The sequence below is a fragment of the Cryptomeria japonica genome, chromosome 5, assembly GCF_030272615.1.
Source record: "Cryptomeria japonica chromosome 5, Sugi_1.0, whole genome shotgun sequence".
In the NCBI taxonomy this organism is placed as follows: domain Eukaryota; kingdom Viridiplantae; phylum Streptophyta; class Pinopsida; order Cupressales; family Cupressaceae; genus Cryptomeria; species Cryptomeria japonica.
The window spans coordinates 329545933-329560596 of record NC_081409.1 but is presented as its reverse complement, the minus strand read 5'-3'; the positions used below and the strand labels follow the sequence as shown (position 1 = coordinate 329560596).

Sequence of the window (14664 nt, the reverse complement as noted above, 5' to 3'; positions counted from 1 at the left end):
TCAGAAAAAAGAAAAACAATGATATATATGCTTGATGATGACGATCTCCAAATCCAAGGCACATGGAGAGACTGAAAAAAACTGACACTTTGTCTAATAATTTGCTAACATATGTATGAACGCTGTATATGTCGGTGTCCTGAGCTTGCTTGTATCTGCTTGAAATTTGGGACGCTGGGAAGGTTTTCAATAATGAAATCACCTATAACTGAAGATCTGTTATCTGCAACTGAAAACTCTCTGAAATGGACCCCTGCTGCTCTGCTACTGTGACAGAATATTTCCTGTTGTAGGTGGTCAAAGCTTGTTGCAATGATGTCATGCTATACTGTAGGTGATAAAAAACCCTAAAGACATGCTAATACCAGTCACTCCTTGTGTTTGAGTGGCACAAGAACTAATGCAACTTTTTCAAACCTAGACAAAATATTAGGGTTTATTTAGGTCTTGGGGAGTTTCCCCTTATAATCTGATGACTCAAGCCAACTCTTTCAAACCTAGACAGAATATTTAGATGGTTGAAGCATCATTAGCAGGTGCCACCCTTACCTCTGCCACTTTAGCTTGCTTCAGCAGAGATTCCAAATGGTTTAACCATTCATAAAGTGCACCACAATTAGTTTTACCACTACCACATAAACTTGGCAGAATTTATGCTTACTTAAACCATGGTTATTATGGCCATTACAGTCCAAACGTACACCCATGACACTTCAACCACATTCACTTGACTTGGGTGGAAAAATTGATTGGTTCAAACATCAATGCACTGTGCCTGAATTAAGATTTTTTGTCACTTATTTGGATGAAATTAATACCCCTTTTTGCCAAGTGGAGTTTCAACTTGACTTTGCCATGTTTGGTTGTTGCTAGGTGGAATTTTGCATAGCTCGCAAACTCAGACTCAAAGAGTACTCAACAGGCCAAAAAAATTCAACTCAGAGAGTACTTGGAAAAAAACTCAGCACCTTAACAAGCACTTGAATTTAAAAAAATACATAGTTTTTAAAAAAAATAAAAATTTATGCAAAATATAGCTATAAAATGTATCAAATGAGTTTGGTGGGGCTCTGGGGGCAACACCCACAATAAGGTCCCCTTGTTAGTGTTTGGGGGCAATGCTCTCAATAGTGTCGAGAGGCAACACCACTCACGAGGTCTGGGGGCGATAAGTTGAGGGGTGGAGCCCTCACCACCAAGCCCAAATGAAGACCTTAAAAATTACACAAACCTTCATGGCACACACCATTTTCATAACTTTTTTATAAGGAAAAACAGAATGCTTAAGCTGAAAAGAACAAAGTTTTTGCAATGTCTAACCCACATTTTTTTACTTAATTTTTACGTGTTGCTGGCACTATGAGTTAAAGGGAAAAGCTCGCCAATTTTTTGTTGAGTCTCAATGAATACTCACCAAAAAATCAGCAAGTAAACCTCACCAAAACTTGCAGAGACAAAAGAAAAATGGCAAGTACTAGATGACTTGCCCAAGTATATAACATTAAAATATTAATTTTGAATTGGTTTAGCCATCATTGCCGTGTGCCCATGTTTACTTATGCTACATTTTAGGTTGTTGTCAAAGATTTCTTCTCCTAATGCCATGTTTTCACAGGGAGGCAAAGAAATTCATGGCTTGGCTAGGTTGGGCACATGCCACCATCCACTTAACCATATGTCACGCATTTTGGTGGACGAAATTGATGTCTTAGCCACAAGGAAAACAATCCAAGAGTTCATAACATTTAATGTTGCCAGTTTTCCTTCAAAAAGGAACTTCTGGTGGAGTTTGGAAAGACTGATGCCAAGTTTTTGAGTTAGGTAGACAGCTAAACCACTCTAGGTGGGCACTAGACTCACTTAAACCCTCTTTAAAGACCTTGGCAGATAATTCCTAGGGTTTGGCCACTCAAAAGTGAACCCTCTCCTAACACCTTCGTTGCTGGACAAAAATTTAAAGCACTCGAGCCAATTCTAGGTCTTCAAAAACTTGTTTACCTTGGTCCAAATGTGCACCTACAAAGGACCTACCACTTTTTCCTTGCAGTTTGGTGGAGTTTGTCTACACTTGAACCATGTTAAAGATCCTTCACAGAGATTTAGAGCGGCCAAGCAATCTTAATTGCTAACATAGGGGATCATGAAGCAAAAAATGTCTTATATGTTGCAATTTCTATGCTGGAAAAGATTCAAGCATAGCTTGACAACATTGTTGCCACTTTCTTGATGACTTAAGATGAATTTTAGGCAGAGATTTTGGTCACATAAACCACTTTCCAAGCAGAGTTTTCACCACATGTTATTGGTTTGCCATGACTTAAGCCAAACTTTTAATGACATAAGCCAAGGAGGATAAAATGAATCACTTAGCCATCTATATGTGCTTTGTACTTTGCTGATGCCTTTGACACTACCTCAAATATCATCATTTCCTTCTTACCAGACTTGTGGTTATCATCATTACCCTGCAAAACCATTTGTTGAAACATATTAACCATTACAAGATGATCTTGCAAATTGACTGAAGAGACCAGAATTGAGTTGGATTGACACATAAACGACAATCAATATGAGACAAATGAGGAGAAGCTAGTACAAACATTTTCATAGGGGTGCAACAAAGAGAAAATAAGCATCATATTAGCTCATTTCGTCCAAAGGTTGGGGCATAGGGTGTTTTAGCTTAGTTTGTCTTACCCCAACCCTTTCCCTATCAATATTTCAGTAGCTTTCCTTGTTTCTGGCAGTTGTTCATTGATCCTATTCTTTTCAACCACTTACTGCAATTCAGTAATTTTGATTGTTGCAAAAGCAGTGTAAAAAAAATCTTGTTTTAAATTTCCTATATTAACATCTTTACTGTCATCATAGCATTTCTCATTTACATTTCAGCATCTTTTCTTAGCATAGTTTTGCTTCTTATCGTTCAACAACTTTTGCAATCTAATAGCATTTCAATCTTGCTTGACAACTTCTCAGTTGTTTGAACATTACTACTTTTCTTGTCATTTGAAATTTTTCTTGTTGAATTTGTAAAATTGCTTAGAAACATTTTTTGTTGATGATGTTTATCTTTTTGTAGGTATCTGTCAACATGTAGGACAGGTAGTAATCTAAAATCTAGCAGCATTATATTTCAGGGCATTGATATGGCAAACTGAAAGTGTAAATTTAATTCAATTTCGTCGGTTTTACAAGGACATCAAATTAAAAAATGCTAAAATACTTAGAAAAAACAGAATTTCATTAGAAAATCAGGGAGTTTCTTTTAAACAAAAGGGGAATAGCCCACATTTTAAACACAGGTTATAACCAGTTTTTTCTCATTTGACTGAGTTTGACTATGATTTTGCATAAACCCAATGTGTCAGTTTGACTTGGCACGGCCCAAGTGCTGATTAAACATGAGCATTATAATCTAAGCTCTCTTGTCCTTCACCTCAAATAGTACATTTTCCATAGATGCCATGATCTACATTTAGACCTGTCCTCTTTTCATTTTGCAGGAGATGGAGCTAGAAAAGCGTCAAACAACAGACAAGAGAGGTAAACTTCTAGACCTTGCAAATCTGGTACACTCTCTCATCCCTCCTTTTATGGTGGTTTTGCTTAACAAATAATGTTGCAATTGATTTCAGTTTAGTTGCTTTTGCATATTTTTGATGGGGAAACAGCAACGATGTTAGAAGCAGACCAAAAGCTCACATATCCCGCTTGATTTCAGAATACAACAGTTGCATATCAGTAGCAACACATCTACTTCCAAAGGGGCAATATGTAAGTTGCACAGGCCACATTTCAAGTCCAATGATGAATGGCACTGAAAATGCCATTATTGCATAAAATGCCATTATTGCATAAAATGCAATGGTTAGTTTTGTATCCAAGGCAGGTCCACTTAGCATCCATTGCACGTCTTTCTAGTCTCCTGTAATGCCTTGCCTTTTCCCCTGTGGTTCAACCTTCAAATTCTTGGATTTCACCACCTATGGCATCCACAGTCATTGCATTGACTTTAATTCCGCCCAAGCAGTTTTGACATTGCTGTAGCTTTTTCAAGACTGTCATGGCAGTCTCAAAAGTGTTGCAACAATTTTGCAATCACCAGTTGTGCAAAGCGAAAATTTCAGCTGTGCTGATGTAAAATAATTTGAGGAGCCAAGGTGAAATTTTCTCTTTTATTTTTTCTTTCAAGAAGGATCCTTTTATCTTCTTTGTGATCTTAATCTTTCAGGGTGCCCTTCCTGGCTTATAGAGATGGACTGTTGGTTTTTTATTAGAGAAAGTCTTCACACAATGCATACAATTTTTCATAGGAAAGCAGCTTATTCTCTGCATTTCCCCTGCAACCTCAGTTTGTTGCCCTTATGTTCTCATCTCTCGTTCAATTTTTTGACACTGCAAATCTTCTAAGCTTTGTTAATTGTCTGATTTAGTTTTTCTGGTTCCCTGATCCAAGCTTGCAGCCAACTCTCTGCAAGTCACTCTCAGTCATTTGTTACAGTCACTATGGTTCAGTAACAGCCACTCTGTTTCAGTAATTGTAATTCACAGCCATGTCAAAACACCTCTTAGCAGGTTATGCCCCATTACAAATTTTATAGTGTCCTAGATGCCAAGTTTGCTTGTTCACATGCAGTAGGATCTGGAGATTGGTGTCCTTCTGAGGACAAATTCCATTAGAAGTGTGTTAGCCATCATTATTGCACTTTTATCATATTGGTAGTTAATCTATTCAGAGCTGCTCTTAACCTGAGGTATTCAACTGAATAGTTAAAATTTAATTTTTGTTATTAGTAGTTAGTTTGTTAGTTTCAGATTGTTGTAAGTAGTTTTGAATTCATCGTTCATAGTAATTAGTGTTGGTGCTTAATTAGTGAGATTCTTTAGCCATTTTCCTCTATCGATGCAAGTTCAAGCAAATCACTAAGCAAGCAAAACAATCAATCTTTGCAATCACATTGGTGAACATGTAATATGTTACAAGATTACAATAATTAAGGTAATCTTTGCAAACAATCAAGATCAACCTCACTTATGCAAACTAAGCAGGACAATTCAAACTGTCAAGAACATTCAATTCAAATCAGCAAACTGCTCACAATTCCAAACTTCCTTGCAATCTTGCAATGACTGAAACATTGAAAACAAGTCAACATTTCAGCATTCCTTTGCAAACTTGTTAAGTCATTGTAATCAACCTCCTTCTGACCAGCAAACTCTCTTATCCAACACAGAGTATCATCCAGAAAACTAAATTCAGATCTTTTCTCTTGGGTCTCCTAAGCCTCAATTTGAGTCTCTGCTCAAGTCACTCTAGCCACCCATATTTAGTCATACAGTTTCTTATTCATTTACTCACATACCTTAATTTGATCGGCATCCCCTACCAGTACTCTCGTGTCTCCCTGACTATGATAATCATTGACATCTTCCACTCCCACATCTGAAACAACTTACCTTGACAACAGCTTCTTTTCCTTCTGTTGCATCAGCCAATTTCAAGAACATAATTCCCCCAAAGAAATCCCTTTCTTCAAGTAAGTCTAAAAAGACAGTGCCACGTCTTCAATAAAAACCTCAATCAAATAAGGGTAAGCATGAAAAGAATTGGGTTTTTAGTGATATTGAACACAAGAACAGATACTTGAATCATTAAGCAAATAAAATGAAAAAGAGTGAAGGTAAAATAAAGACGATTCGAATTTGGGACATCATAATGTTCCAAAACACTGAGTAATATATTGAAAGCTAATACTGTATGCTATTTATACTAAAAAATTGTGTTCAACAGATACAATACAAAGCTCTAAACTAAGAATATTAATATATTACGATAATGCAACACTTTTGGGAAAATGAGTTAAATTTTCAATGATCGCTGATTCTGTGTAACATAATTCCTTAACCTTGAACAAATATCAAGGGTATCAAAAAAACATCCCTGCATTAACAACATGAATTGCTTACCCTTCTCGATTATGACCTTCACAAAATGAATGGAAGTCCATGCAAGCTATCTTGACTCGATAAGCTCCTATGCTGCACAACATGATAAAACTCCAAAAAGTGAGCAAAACTTTTATACTCCAAATCATCAAACTCTACCAGCTACTTGGGAATAAAATGTCATTTGCAAAGAGTCTTAACAGAACAAAATTTAAGGTAAAAATATCCATAAGTGATCCAAGAAGCACACTATTATAAAGATCAAGATGGTCCAAATGTCTTTATATAGTTTAAATTTCGAAAGAAAATCTCAACTCTCTATTACAAGTAACACCAACCAATTTAGCATCAACAGGGGTGTGGTCAAGTGGTAGGACTACTTAGTTCACTTGTTGGAGACCAAGGGTCAAATCTCCCCAAGGACATCTTAGAACTAGAACAGTGTGCTAAAGTGGTAGTCCCACTTCAATTGGTAGAGTATCTAGCAGGCCCACAAGTAATGCAAAAGGATGAACCCATGGAGTGATAAGGAGGATGCCTTCTAGAAGGAGATAGGAAGTACAATAATCAAGCCGAAGGGGTACTCAAGATTGATGAGCAGCACAAGTGGAGGGATAAGGAGAATACCCTACAAGAGGAAATAGGAGGAGCAATGTTCAAGTCAGAGGAATGCAAAGAAGATAAGGGCAAACCAATGAAGCAATAAGGAGGATGCCTTATAGGTGAGGCGATAAGGAGCAATAAAGAGTGTTGAAGAATAGCAAGCAACACAAGTGGAGTGACAAGGAGGAGAATGCCCTGCAAGAGAAGATAAAAGTAGCAGCATTCAAGCCAAAAGTACACCAGTAGTGAATGTAAGTCCAATATTTGTTTGTTGTCTAGATAGGGTCCCACAAATAGATATCCAATAATATATTAAAAAAACACCAATGAATTTAGTGAAAGGTGGTCCATAATTCTCTTCTATCCATAAATTTAAAAATTTTCCTATCAAAGAACATCAAAACACAGCAAAAGCAAGTGTGAGCAAATAAATTGACAACAAATTAACGAGAGTCAGCTTAGAAAAACATACCAAGCACCAAAAAAATCAGTTTTTAAGAAGTAAACTCAATTCATGGCAGCATCATGACCTTGATGGAATACAGCTTAAAAAGACTTAAAGACTCTTATATACATTTCCAATTGTTAATAACATCAAAACTACTCTTTTGTTTGAATTTTAAATATGTTATCTAAGTTTCTTTGATTAATCAGATCAACAGAAGCACACTATCACTAAAACAACATAGTTGAAATGCCTTTATATAGTTTACAATTTCAAAAGCACTTCTTAAGTCTCCATTACATGTGATGCCAATGAGTTTAGTGAAAGGTTGCCCATATAATCTTGTATCCATAATTTTAAGCTATTCCTGTCAGAAAACATCAAGACATAAAAAACAAGAGTAAGCAAACAAAATGATAACTACTCACAGTGAGTTAGTTTAGAGTCTTTAGACAAATAAACAAGCACCAAACATTCAAATTTTCTAGATTAACGTGGTTCAATTTGGGGATATAGGATGTAAATTCTTTTTTGGATTTCAAATTTCAAGCAAAAAGGAAAAAAATCAATGCTATAGATGTGGGGGTGAGCTAATTGAGGATGAGATTGAAACCAAAAATTCTTTTCAAAATTTTACAGTGATCTTTCACCCCTAGGGATAACGTTATTGTTGTTTCTAACGCAAGAAAGCTAGTATCTAAAGTTATTCCATGTAGGATTGGAATAAAGGATGCTGCTGTTTTGGATACTGAATCCTCATTGGACGAAACTAAAGATGCCAATTGTCACATGAAAAATGAAAAAGCGTAGATGTGATGACTTCCATAATGATTTTTCTCAGGCTAAAATTAACTGGATTAGTAAAATACTGCTTGCAGTCTATAAAGAGGTTATTGTTGATGGCATCCTTGGTAGTAAAATTAATGAACGGATTGTTAAGTTGTTGTATAAAACAAGGTTATTCCACTCATATGAGGGATTGGAGAACTATTACTTTGCTTAATGTTTCCTACAAGATTTTTTACAAGGCCTTGAATAGGATGGTTCAAAATTTTTTACCCAAAATTGTATCTTCCATTCAAATTAGTGTTGTGGTGGGTACACAGATTTCGGATGATCTTTTAACTAGCTGGAAAAGAATAAATTGGGCCAAGTTTTCCGATTAAAATGTGGATATGGCCCTTCTTGAATTTGAAAAAGCATGACTAAATTGAATGGCCTTTTATTACCTTGGTTATGAAAGCTTTGAGGCTTAATGATACGTTTTTGTAGAATGGTGAGTGTTTTGTTCAGGGATGCTTCTATACAAGTGTGTATAAATGGTGAGTTATCTACTTACTACCCTTTGCAAAGATAAATAAGGCAAGGCTGCCTCTTACTCCATTCTGTTTGTTATTGCTGCTGAGGCTATTCTTTATAAATCGAGACACTGTTCTTGAGATCCTCAAACTAAAAAGTCATGCCTTCCCTCTAGTGATTCTTTGGTTGAGCTTCACTATGTTGATGACACCACTCTTTTTGCTGAAATGGAAGAGGACGATTGTAATAACATTAGCAAGAGGTTGGATATATGTTATATTGCTTCAAGTTCCCAGGTTGTTGTGCATAAATTCAATGCATTGTCAAGAGATAATGTCTCCTAATTGCTTGTTGAGCAAAGGTTGGGAGTGTATGGGGCGTAATAAAGTGATTAAATATCTTGTCATTCCTTTTGCCCTGAATCCATCCTTGAAAAACATGTGGGAATGGCTCATGGACAAGGTGAATAATAAGATTTCCAAATGTCAAGGGAATTTGTTATCTCTTGCTAGGAGATTCCAGGTGCGACAAAAGGTGTTCCCTTCATACACTTTTTATTTTTCCTCCTTGAAAAACATGTGGGAATGGCTCATGGACAAGGTGAATAATAAGATTTCCAAATGTCAAGGGTATTTGTTATCTCTTGCTAGGAGATTCCTGGTGCGACAAAAGGTGTTCCCTTCATGCACTTTTTAGTTTTCCTCTTGCTGGCTTGTTTCCTCTTCTCATTGAGTCAATTAAATAAGCTAATCAGAAACTTACTTTAGTTCAATGGAAAAGGCAATAATAAAGCCATGCATTTTCTTGGGATTTGTGTATTAAACCTAAAGAAATTGGAAGACCGAGGTTGACAATTTAATTTAAACAGAATTCCGATTTATCTATTAAATGGACCGCTAAAATTTTTCATGCAAATGAGCCTTGGAAGCAGTTGTTCAGGCTTAATTGGACTGATTTTGTTCTGAAAAACAGTCCTGATTGGAAAAAGTTATATTTGTGGAATATTTTATTTGGCAAATTTAAGGTTAAGCCCTTTGGTTCTCTTGTTTTCTGCTCTCTTTAGAATGCTAAGTTGTTTGTTAAGAATTTTACAAAAGGGCATGATGCTATTTTAGGCACTAAAGATAGATTACTTGGTTTCAAACCTATATGGGGGAGTTTTGAGGGTGAGAATTATTTTCTTACCCATACTATAGGACGCTTAGCTAAAGCATGGTATAATTTAGGGACAAATGAAACTTAAAAATCATTAAGACGACCTGGTTGTAGTGCCAAAGCCCTGATTAGTCATATCTCAGAACATATGGAGAAAATATAACTTGTTGAATGACAAAGTTGAAAGAATCATTACAGTATTGATTCTTAACCAAGAGAACATGATAAGCTAAAGAGTTTAATTTTTTTTGTCCGATTACATTTAATTTTGCACTGCTCACAACTTATGGACTTTACTTGATAAACAAAAATGTTCAGAAGCAGCCATCTGTCAAAACTTTAACAAACATAAGATTGGACTGGAAGCAATTCTGCATACTTATGATGTGTTTGGAAAGAACAGTACAAGTAACATGTTCTACACAAATCCCTGAATGATCACAATAATGGAGAGGATAGAATTCTCAGCTCTCCAGGACACTTTCTAAAATTACCATTAGGCAATGGTAGAAATTTTCATCCAAGACACACATTTTTCCCTCCCAAATGTTGTACCCTGCCAGTGCGATACTCTTGGGAGTTAAAATATTCTAGATTAACAAACAAAATTCCCTAATCTTTTTACTTCTGAAATTCCAATGTGTCCTGCTATCTGCGACACTGAATGCCACTTGCAATCTCAAATGTGTATGAGCATTCCCTCATTTATTAGAACATACATTCCACTTCAATCTCAAACACGTATGAGCATTCCCTCATTTATTAGAACTTACATGACAGATCAAGTGAGAACTCATTCTTAATATGCAACAAAAAAACAAAGCTTGACAAAACATAATCATCTTACCTTGAGCTACTCCCCTTGAATTGATGGACATATGCATCAACCTTCTTAAAATCAGCAGGATATTGTTCACTGCATAAAAAAAGAATAGATATGTGTACATCAAAATTATCCAAAGAAAAAGCATAAACAAATCTTTGTTATAACTTCAAACAGAATACTGATATTTAGTCGATACAAAAATCTAACAATCAAATTTAAGATATAATTGGTCACGGAAAAGCAAGTTTATCAGGGCACTGAAAAAAAAATGGTTATACATTTGCTGGTGGTGCTAGATCTAAATTAATAAAACTTATAATTCAGAAACCACACAACAAAGTTGGTAAATACAGTGTTTTTGTGAGTTCTGCGAGAAGCCTTTCAGAGTCCACAGAGAAAAGAGAAATCACATCAGCAACAAAACCAGGGTTCCTTGCATCTTGTAACATTTGAAGCTGAGTGAACTGCTCATCAAGAAAACCCTGCAAACACCAATACATCAGGTAAAACAACATATCCTTACAACCAAACTAGCATTATCAAAAATAGTTGAAAAATTAAAGACAAAGGAAATTTGAATTCAAACTTCGATATATTTAACAAATATATGATGTTCAGACATGGCAGGAACTTGGTCAACAAAAATGTGTTACAATGTTATAAAAAACCTCTGAATCTTGTATACACTAACCTTCGCTGAGTCAAACCAAAATTTGTCACATATTCTCAAGCTTCATTTTCTTGGGCCTTATAATAAATAAGTCAACTAGGCAAGTTTTGTCAATTTTATATGGGTGCTGTCACTGTGATATCTATTAAAAATTTATATCTCCAAAGTCAAGAGAATATATCTATCTGATTTTACACTTAATACCTCCTAAAAATATAGCAAAAAAACAGAATAACACGTGAAAAATGTTGCCCATCTAATAAGTGTTATTCTAAAACTTGAACAAGTGAACATGAAATGTAACTTTTTAAAATCATTGAAAATAAAGATAAGAGTACATAAAAACCATATAAGGCCCTACTATGAGAACATTGTATCTATTGAGCAAATATAGCCTTGATCAACGCTTCTTTTTCTTAAGTACCAAAAGCAAGCAAACATGTCATAAACATAAAGTTCAAGGTATGAAAACCTAGGAATAAATTAGCACAGCTCCAATGAGATATTATAGCTTCCTCAATTGCACCTTGCATGCCTTGGCCCCATTGGTACAGTACACCGTCCTTAAAAAATCAGTTCCTTGCCAAAAGCCTCACTTTGGTTTTTTTGTTGTGGACTCAAATTCACAAGTATTTGATTCTATTTCCGAGTTCTGTGTTATGCTTCAACAATCTGGCCAATCCTGTATCCTTACTTTCTTCTAATTATAATCCCTAACGAGGCACATTGATCCTGTATAATGATCTGGCAATTTCTTGATGATCGGTATACAATGTACCTTGATAGCGAAATCTTCTGCTATGAATGATAAAAACTAAAAGTGAAAGGGACTTAAGTGATTTATGAAATTGAAAACCCTCCTTCGGGAAAGATCCTTTCCACTTTCCTCACTAAGGCACTTCTCAAGGTGAAGTTATTAGCTTCTGAATAAAGTTATTCGCTTCTGAGTAAAGTATTCAATATTCACTTCTCTCCATATTAGTGTTCTATTTCTCCATGGCATAATTCTCTTTTGACTTCAATATAATTAAACTTGCAGTTTGCTGCAGTGAAAATTTATTTATTCTTTCTAAAAATCAGCAATTAAACTAAGGGATAGTTGTCAAAAACAAGAAAAAAGTATAATGCTGCAAGAAGTATAGCAAGAAAAGTATCACCAGCTATGGTAGTTGGTAGGCATATGCTATTAAGGCAAACAAGAAATCATCTCTCTTCTAGATTTCAATTAATAAAATCTAAAACATCTAATTGTCCAGTTCTAAAGTAAAATATGTTTGTTTAGAGTTACAAAATATTTTGGTTGTCATTTTTGTTTTCATAAGCCATTTCTCTTTTGCATTTCACTTGTTAAATATCCAGAACATTCATTGTAAAGAGTTTTGATGCAAAATTCTTTTAAAGGTTGTAAAAAAAAGATGGTCCTATTTTGCTCCTTTCTCTTTCATTTTTTACCTAGTCTTGTAAAACGAAGTTAGCGACTTGGTTCCTTTACAAACATTTTTTATAGTTCCCTATGTAAATCATTGTCAGTTTGTAAACCTGACAAACGGTACGAAAATTTCACTGCTAACCAAAATTTGGATATCAAAGCCACTATCCTAGGGTGATAATATATTTACTAGCAACATTATATCAACAATTGGATTGTCACACAATTTTGCTCCTGAAGTTTACATATTTATCGGCATCAATGCAATTATACATAGAGTAAAGGGTTTCTGGAGCCAAATGATATGGATTTATACTAGCTCATACGGATTAAATCCAAAATCTTTTAGCTTAAGTTGTTCTTGCTACCAAAATTACCCAGGGGGAGAGGAAAATTTTCCTCCAGTGTTTTTTCATTTCTAGGAAACATTTATTGCTTGACTTGAGAAACCCAAAAATAAGTCGTAAGAAGTTACTCGCTAAGGAAAATTGTTATATTAGCAGTTTTTAAATCTATTTGACCTTAAAACTCAAAGGCACTGCAAGAGTTCAATCAGTAGACCGGAATGGTTCAATTCTATTATTTTCCAAGCTGAAAGAACTTCAGTTTATAACGATTAAGCAGTCAGCTAAAGAAAGAACTGATATCCGACACACTGAAAAGCTAATGTAACAAAAAATGATAGAGCTAAGCTAAGCTAAAATACACCATTCATTTACTCTTATGTGAACCTGAACCTCCAGCATTGCAAGAAGATTTTCCAGCTCATTCATTTCTAAGGATGTTATAGCTCGTCAAAGCAACAAAACAGATTCCAAACAAAAACAAATATTTCAACAGACAGCGAAATAAATACATATACAAATCTTTTGCGCGGTTATTTCAATTCTCTGCTTAAAAGATGGCAATTTAAGGCACCTCTTGAAACATCGAAGTGACAAGGTTAACAAGCTGCTGGTTCAACAGATTAACGTCCATCCTAGTGTCGCCGAGACTCGAACCCTGAACCTCAGCTTGTTAGTTGCAGAAAAAAATTCTACAGGAAAATATAAGACGAATCTGGAAAGCCTTTCAACGCGACTGTAAAGCCATAAATTGTATGTAGCTGTCAGATTTCTATTATCAGAGAATTTTAATATACTGAAGGAATACCATTTCCTCTCCCACAACTCCTTTATGCTCGCATTCATTTATTCCGCCATTATTATGAATTTAATTCAGTGAATGGTTTGTTAGATATTGCGGCATTGATTTAGAATTTAGAGGACCCCTCTGTTACTTTTTGCGTTGTTTTAATGCTTTTTAAGATTTATTCCTCTTGACCTCAAACATATCTCGTATTATAAAACTGCAACTTGGGTTGCGGGGCCCTTCTAATGAGCCGGAATTTGCTTTATGTATCACCCCTTACTGAAAATACATGTTTGATTTTACTTCTCCTTAAAAAGAAATAACTTGCTTTGTATATATATAGCAATCGAAAATTTGCACACCTATGTCATATTGAGGAGAGAGTTTTTTTTAATTGATTGATTGATATGTTACAACTATAATGTGGTGGAAAGTTTTTGTTATAAATTTGATGTATTATTTTTAAAAATATTATGATTTGGGAAGTATAAGTAGTGGCTATAGTTAATTTCGTGCATCTACATATTCTAAATGATATATTGGATTTCGATACTTTTTTTTGTTGTCTTCATTTGCGACTAAACTATTTATAGCTAAGGTTTTGGCTTTTGGGTAGTAACGACGCATGTTGTGGGATCAATTATGCACACGGTGGACAAAAAATACACATTTCAAAATGTCATCCGATACCTACTTAAAGATGTTCCAATAACCGTCCACTCAAAATAGCTAGTACTTGTGGACAAATGTTGCGGGTGTTGTGCACAAATGTCCCAATAGTGGTGCATAAATGGGTCAAATTTGGATCAAAAAAGCTAAAAAGTGATCGGCTATTGGTACATGTGAAACTTATAATGGGTTTTTCATTATCATTTTTTTGGCTCCTTTAAAATTATGGGGGGCAGCAGGGCGTGGGGTTGGGAGGATAAGGAGTGATCGGTTATTGGAACACGATTCACTACTAGTGCTCTTCCCCTAGTATAATTATTTTTATTGAATCAATATAAACAAAGTTAGTCAAAGGAAAAAGATAATCAAAGTACAACCACTTTAAGAAACATGTCGAAGTAAAGTCAATTAAAATTCCCTAATAATAGTTGCTAGAAAACATAGTACTACATCTCAATTATCAAATGTGCCTTAAAATCACGCGTATA

The 14664-nt window shown here is 35.1% G+C and overlaps 1 protein-coding gene across 1 annotated transcript in view; it reads right to left on the bottom strand.

Annotated features, from left to right (window-relative positions):
- The window catches only part of LOC131062142 (histidine-containing phosphotransfer protein 1), a 31224-nt gene extending 17547 nt beyond the window's left edge, over positions 1–13677 (bottom strand). The window contains exons 1-5 of the mRNA XM_057995882.2: positions 13529–13677; positions 13295–13378; positions 10629–10759; positions 10299–10367; positions 5971–6042 (exon numbers count right to left, since the gene is read on the bottom strand). Coding sequence (XP_057851865.1) covers positions 5971–6042; positions 10299–10367; positions 10629–10759; positions 13295–13378; positions 13529–13531 — 359 coding nt within the window. The 5' untranslated portion in view covers positions 13532–13677. The remainder of the gene's footprint in view (positions 1–5970; positions 6043–10298; positions 10368–10628; positions 10760–13294; positions 13379–13528) is intronic.
- Between the last annotated feature and the right edge of the window lie 987 nt (positions 13678–14664).